This window comes from Euprymna scolopes, chromosome 15, assembly GCF_053919585.1.
Source record: "Euprymna scolopes isolate OS-2025 chromosome 15, ASM5391958v1, whole genome shotgun sequence".
In the NCBI taxonomy this organism is placed as follows: Eukaryota; Metazoa; Mollusca; class Cephalopoda; order Sepiida; family Sepiolidae; genus Euprymna; species Euprymna scolopes.
In genome coordinates this window covers 24,972,651-24,980,150 of record NC_136496.1, presented here as the reverse complement: position 1 = coordinate 24,980,150, position 7,500 = coordinate 24,972,651, and the positions used below count along the sequence as shown (strand labels likewise).

General features: G+C 31.8%; 1 protein-coding gene and 1 long non-coding RNA gene across 2 annotated transcripts in view; one reads left to right on the top strand and one right to left on the bottom strand.

Annotated features, from left to right (window-relative positions):
• Window positions 1–6,755, bottom strand: part of LOC145293751 (uncharacterized) — a 34,031-nt gene extending 27,276 nt beyond the window's left edge. The window contains exons 1-2 of the long non-coding RNA XR_013869759.1: window positions 6,681–6,755; window positions 1–45 (exon numbers count right to left, since the gene is read on the bottom strand). The exon at window positions 1–45 is cut by the window's left edge and continues 17 nt beyond it. This is a non-coding gene — a long non-coding RNA (uncharacterized LOC145293751). The remainder of the gene's footprint in view (window positions 46–6,680) is intronic.
• The window catches only part of LOC145293749 (uncharacterized), a 332,672-nt gene continuing 329,109 nt past the window's right edge, over window positions 3,938–7,500 (top strand). The window contains exon 1 of the mRNA XM_080140230.1: window positions 3,938–7,500. This exon is cut by the window's right edge and continues 1,073 nt beyond it. Within this exon, the coding sequence (XP_079996356.1) occupies window positions 4,505–7,500 (2,996 nt within the window). The 5' untranslated portion in view covers window positions 3,938–4,504.

Below are 7,500 nucleotides of genomic sequence, written 5' to 3'. Positions count from 1 at the left end.
ACAGAGACACACAGGCCATTAGTCTATCTTCCTTTTTAGGCAACTCTAAAAAGAAAAAAAAAAGAAGAGAAAAAAAGCACGAAAGCAGAACACAAAAAAAAAAAAAAGGATAAGAAGAAAAAACGCATAAATTGGATACATTTTTTGAAAAACATGTTTTGAATAACGGGGAAAAAAGTAAACCTGAAGGATTCCGATATTTTCGGTTGTTCTTTTTTTTTCTTTCTTTTTTTTTGCTATTTTTGTGTATTACAAACGCACGAATAACGCTATAAATTTATGATACAACCCTAACCCTAATCCTACCCCTAGCAGCAAGGGCCGGAAAAGTAAAAACAGTTATTGCAAAAACAACCAAGGAGCTTACAACTGCAAACCTGCGATCTAACAGAACCAACCGCGACACACCTCGTTTGAACATGTGATCTTTAATTTCTTTTTTATTAGTTTTTCTCTCTTTTTTTTTCTTTTTTTTTTTCTTTTTGTTGTTGTCATTATTCCACCACACACAGCAAAATTGGTATTAACCCTTCCGGGACCTGTGACTATTCGGATGTGGTTTACATTCACACGGATTATATGATCGATATTCACTGGGAATTGATTTTAAAGTTCTCTTATATCTAACCACGCTGATATCAATGACGTCATGAGAAAAAAAAACAAGTTTATAAAAACAACAACAAAATAAGCCAAATACAAACACAAAACAATGAAAAGAAAAAGAGATATTTTTAACCATATTATTTAAAAATCGACTTATATGTAATAATCGAAATCCTCTGCAGTCTTTTTCTTGATAATAATAATAATAATAATAATAATAATAATAATAATAATAATAATAATAATAATAATAATAATAATAATAATAACGTATTATTATTGATCTATTCATAATTAATGTGTCTTCAGACAAATTAATTAATCACTCTGAATTCTGATTTCGATCTCTGAACGCCGGCCAGTGTCTGATCGAGGCAGGTCACAACAAACAATTCATGATAATTTGTTATTAAACTTACATTTGCAGATGTGTGCCGTCTCGCGATTAATAGTGGCATTTAATTTATAACAATATTTTAATATTCCTTTTAATTAGATTATTGATTAAGTGTTTTGAGCGACAATCATATTTATTAAGTGTTTTGAGCGACAATCATATTTCTTTAAAAAAAAAAAAAGAATTATTATATAAACATGGATATCCTTAAAGTTGTTACGGTGATCAGAAGTTACTGTTTTTAATTTTGTATCAAGAAGACACACACACACACACACACACACACACACACACACACATATATATGTATATATATATATATATATATATATATATATATCGCGTTATGAAAAACAAACAACAACTATAACAATATCTATAGTCTGTAGAATTAATAAAACAATCACAAACACAACATATTACGTAAACAAGTATCAAATTATCAACAACAGCACAAAAACAAAAAACTTAAACAAAAATTTAACGCAACCAACAACATAAAAACAGTAACCACAAAAAGAAACATACAAGACAAATCACGACAAAAAAAAGAAGGATAACGTAAACATTAATATTAATAACAAAAACTGTCATACAATAATTGACATTGATGCGAAAAAAATATTAAAAATACGGACAACATACTCCTACTGTTGATAGCAATTTCTTCTTTTTTTTTTATTGATTCCTTAAAACGGGACAAAACGCGACTTGTTATTGCCGATGGATTAAAACTAAAAAAAAAAAAAATAAAATAAAAAAAAATACAGTTTATATTACGGAAATATATTCGCGATAATATGAATTTGCCGACAAAATCATAACAACAAGTTTTGAACTATCATACAAACAAATAAACATTCAAAGAAAAAGAATTCAAACCCCGCAATTGATGAGACGCCATTTTGTAAATTTCTTAATCACTCAGAAATTTCACAAAATAATTTTTGGAAAAATTACCGTTATTACATATCTTCCCAGCAAACATCATCATTCACATCATCATCATTTGTTTACTACTACTACTACTACTACTACTACTACTACTACTACTACTACTACTATTAATAATAATAATAATAATAATAATAATAATAATAATAATAATAATAAAGGGAATATTTGCATATATAATCATAATAGGAGCAACAATATTAAAGGTAATAGATGTGTAAATATTAATAGTAATAATAAAATAGGTAATAGTTATATAATAATAATAATAATAATAATAATAATAATAATAATAAAGGGAATATTTGCATATATAATCATAATAGTAGCAACAATATTAAAGGTAATAGATGTGTAAATATTAATAGTAATAATAAAATAGGTAATAGTTATATAATAATAATAATAATAATAATAATAATAATAATAATAATAATAATAATAATAATAATAATAATAATAATAATACAAAATAACAAAGATCCTCCCAAGGTTTCTAGCTGAGAAGTGGCTTGCATATTATGTCGAAACATTGTTTTGTATTAAGAATTTATAATAATATTAACAATAATGTTAAGAATCATTGTTTAATATAATAATAACAACAATGATGATAATGCATATTCAAATATATGATGATCATTATAATAATTATAATAATAATTAATTATAACAACGACAACAATAATAATAAATTATAATAGTAGCAATAATAATAATAATTGATAATAATAGCCTTAATAATAATAATAATACTTTATAATAATAATAATATTAGCAATAATAATAATTTATAATAATATTAGCGATAACGATACTAATTATAATAATATTAGCATTTATAATAATAATTTAAAATAATCTAAGCAATAACAATAACTGATAATAATATTAGCAATAATAATAAGAACTGATAATAATATTAGCAATAATAATAATAATAATTTATAATAATAATATTAGCAATAATAATAATAAGAACTGATAATAATATTAGCAATAATCATAATAATAATTTATAATAATAATATTAGCAATAATAATAAGAACTGATAATAATATTAGCAATAATCATAATAATAATTTATAATAATAATATTAGCAATAATAAGAAGAAGAACTGATAAAAATATTAGCCATAATCATAATAATAATTTATAATAATAATATAACAACAATAATAAGAACTGATAATAATATTAGCAATAATAATAATAATAATAATAATAATAATAATAATATAAGTACTATTATTACTAATAATAATAATAATAATAATAATAATAATAATAATTTAATATAATAATAAGAACAATGATAATTTTTGAAAATACTACTAAGCAATAATATAAGAAAATAGAATACGAATGAATGACACTATAGTTTAAACGTTTATATGCATTTACTACGTACCTATGGTCGTTTAAAACAATATTGCTAAAAATCTAAGTTGTCAAATGTTATTTGAAAAAATGTAACTTTTTTATGTTATTGTTCTGTCAGAATGGACACAGTAAAATAAAAGTAAAATACTGGACTTACCTTTTCTTTTTTCGCGGAACAGACAGTAAATATTTAACACTAAAACTTGTTGAATTTCTTTTTTTTTTTAAATAAATAATATTCTGTCAACACTTACACTGAAATTAATAATTAGAAAAAATAGAGATAAAATATAGATTATAGAAAAATATAGATGAGGATGAACAAGGTATAACTGCGTGTGTCGACATTTGGAGAACAAATCATGAAATAATAATAATAATAATAATAATAATAATAATAATAATAATAATAATAATAATAATAATAATAATAACAATAACAATAACAATAATAATAACAATAATAATAATAATAACAATAATAATAATAATAATAATAACCATAATAATAATAATAATAATAACAATAATAATAATAATAATAATAATAATAACAATAATAATAATAATAATAATAACAATAACAATAATAATAATAATAACAATAATAATAACAATAATAATAATAATAATAATAATAATAATAGTATCAAAAACAAAAAAAAAAATATTCTCAGAAAAAACTGGATTTAAAATGTAGAAAATATGAGTAAAATATTTGATTATATATAAAAACATATATACATATGAAAAAATAACATTGACGAAAGTAGTGAAATACAAATAATTTACCAAGTGCGCCTTCCGACAGATAATATAATAATAAGTCTAAAACACTGCAAAAGAACAGTAAAAAACTTGTAAATAAAAATAAATAAATGCGTAAACACAAGTGCTTGCAGAATAAATATATATTAAAAAATAGACATAAAAAAACACAAAAAGTGTGTCTCGACCTTTTATCCCACCTTGTTCTAAAAAAAAAAACAAAAAACAAAAAAAAAAAAAACATTACGCCTGTGAACTGTTTGATCCAAAATAACATTACGTACCTTTGAGGCCATTTTGATGCGCGCGCAGTTTTCCCCCTCGTTACGTAAATCGTCACCGGCCACAGTAAAGGTGGCGATAGCAACTTCCGCCGAACGATCCGAGTTTTGCAATGTCTTCGATGACGACAGTCGAATCCAAGCTACCGTTCAATGTACCCTCGCCGACTGACAGGAAAGAGTCGACGATATCACGATTTCATTCCGGCCCAAACGCATTCGCAGAATCGACCCCCGTACAAAGAGACACTGCAACCGGTACGACACACTCAGCAGTCGATAATTCGAAAAGCAAAGACGATAACTTTAAGACGCGTACACTACACCAGGAAAATATCTCCCGTAACGATATTCAAAATACGCCAAATTACCCAGGCACGTTTATAAAAAACATATCGCTTATTACTTATAAAAGTAACCAAAGTAAAGAGTCCACATCAAAAACATTTGTAAATGACTTCCGATCTGCGTCCTCAGAGAAGTGTGTTAATAATATCATCGACCAGGAACTTTCTGTTAAAAATCTAAAAACTAAAAGATCTCTTAACCTTTCCCATCGTACGGCCACTAAAAACGACTACATCGTTGACATTAAAAGAGAATCGTCCGCGACAGGTGGGAGGAATAATACATTAATTCAAAACACTGGAAATATTACCGAAGTTACGCACAGCAGCCACGATTCGGGAGATGTTACAAATATTGATAACAATATCACTGTGCCGAAAACAACACAAAAATTAAATACCGCTACGGACACTAACGGGGATTTGATCCAACATGCTATTAACGGAGACACGGATAGAAAAGACCGCGACCAGCTCCACTTCACTGCGAAATTTGAAACATATCGTCAAGTTTCTAACATGGATAATAATAATAACAATATGGATAATACTGATCAAAAATCGAATGATGCAAAGAAAATCGTAAGTAAATCACATTCTACATCGAATAATAAAACAAGTGCCAGTAAGCCAAGAATGAGTAGTTTAAAATTTCAGGTGTGCATGACGTCACAGGTTCTCACGACGACTACACCCTCTAGCGGCAAAATTGTTTACAATAAGAATTATAGTAGCGCCAACGTAAATACCGACAGTTATAACAATACGATTAATTGCACGACACCTGTCCTCATGTCACCTAAAAAGCAACTGGCTCGCCAACACCAGCAACAGCAGCTCCAACAAAAGTTACAAGAGCAGCAACGCCTAGCTGCTCGGGCAAATGAAGGGACTGGACCAGAAGACCAACCCAAGGAGTCTGAGGGAGGCAGTGCTGACCAGTTGGACATCGATCGGGGTAAGCAGCCTGATAGACAAAAAGACGTTAACGAGCTGGATGCGTTCAGAGATGAAGATGAAAAGAAGGAGGCGGAAGAGGAAGAGAAAAATACAAAGGATGCTCCCCGCGAGGGACGGATAGACGAAGGAGTTGACCGTCAAACGGGTTTCGCGGATCGAGAAGAGACGGACGGCGTCGGCAACGTTGATGAATACAGACACGATGAAGAGGATAAAAATGTTGTCGTTGATGATGATAATGAAGAAGATGAATTAGATGATGATGATGATGATGATGGGGATGAGGATGAGAGAGATGACGACAATGATGGAGAAGAGAAAGGGGAAGTTACAAGAAAGACCGCCGGCAGCGATGGTGGAAGGATAAACAACAACGATGGGGTCATGACGAACGGTTACCCAAAGAGAAGAGTGGATGTTTATAGACGAGGGCCCGAAACAACCCGTAGAGTAGAAGACACTGTAGTCAAGGGTGTTATCATAGACAATGAACCGCACGGCCACCTTACGACCATGGAAGAAGGTCCCAGTGACATAAAACAGCGGCGTGTGCCTATTTTAACGGATAATGTCGGCGGACAATGGGTCGTTCCCTCATCAATATCCGAACCCCGTACGCAATCACCTGATAACCGAACTACATCGCCGCATCCTCCTAACTCCCCTGCTATTTCCTACGGTCAAGCCCCTCTGTTACGTATCTCATCAACAGGCATATCATCGACAACAGAGATGAATGAGGGTCGGCCCACGTTGTTAACAATGCCCCTTAAGAAAGAGCCCGGCTTTAGTCCGAATTCCTATCAACCGTTCGCCCCCAAAGATCAGGACGATTCTTATACACCAAGATCCCTTGTTGTCGAAAACAGAGAAGCTCACAGTGAAAGTGTTGTCAGCGTCACCACTGACAATTGTGTATCCAATACAGGGAGTGAACTAACTTCATTTATAACTAGCGGCGGTGGAAGAGAGGATAACTTACTTTCTGGAGATGCTAACAGACTTAGTAATTTTCCAACGGCTACAACTACCACCAGCGCCAGTGTGTCCAGCATTGATAATAGTCTCAGAAATGTTATTAGTTATACAAACACAGATAGCAGAGGCAGCACTGTTTGTGTTACGCGTGATATCGGACAGGAAGAATTAAACGATGGTGATAGGAGAATCGGTCGGATAGGCAACTATTCGTTTATGGGTAGAGCTGTATCCCCAGCATCATCGCCTCTACCCACCTCTCCAAACGCTTCACCCATCAACAACAATTACTGCAATCTCGCTTCCAGCAACCCCACTAATCGGGGTGCATTGCATTCGGATTCTCCCTCGGTCGGAGGGTTTATTTCTGTGGTTCAAAACACGCCGGGCGTACCCGGAACTGAAAACTTCGTATCAGGAGCAGCTGGGGGAGAATTAGAACTCGGAGTAGGGGATGGCGTGGGTCTGGGCACTCCCTCGCCGGCACATCTCCGTTCGCAACTAGCACTGCCGACGCACACAGAACTTGGGCTTCGTCGCTCAGCATCTCCGTCAGAGGCCTGGTCGACGACTTCCCCCCTACCGGCTACACCGAAGACTTACACCGTCATACAAACACAACAAAACTTAACCTCTCTGCCGGTTTCATCATTCCAGTCCTTAACACATAGTCCGAACGAACTCCAACCAGAGGTACAACACCACTACCTTAAATCGGAGGGAGCTTATCCAGTCAACCATTTCCCTAATTATCATCAGAACCACCCAAGCCAGAACCATCCACCAACTATTACTCACAGACAACCCCAAACCAGTCAGATCTA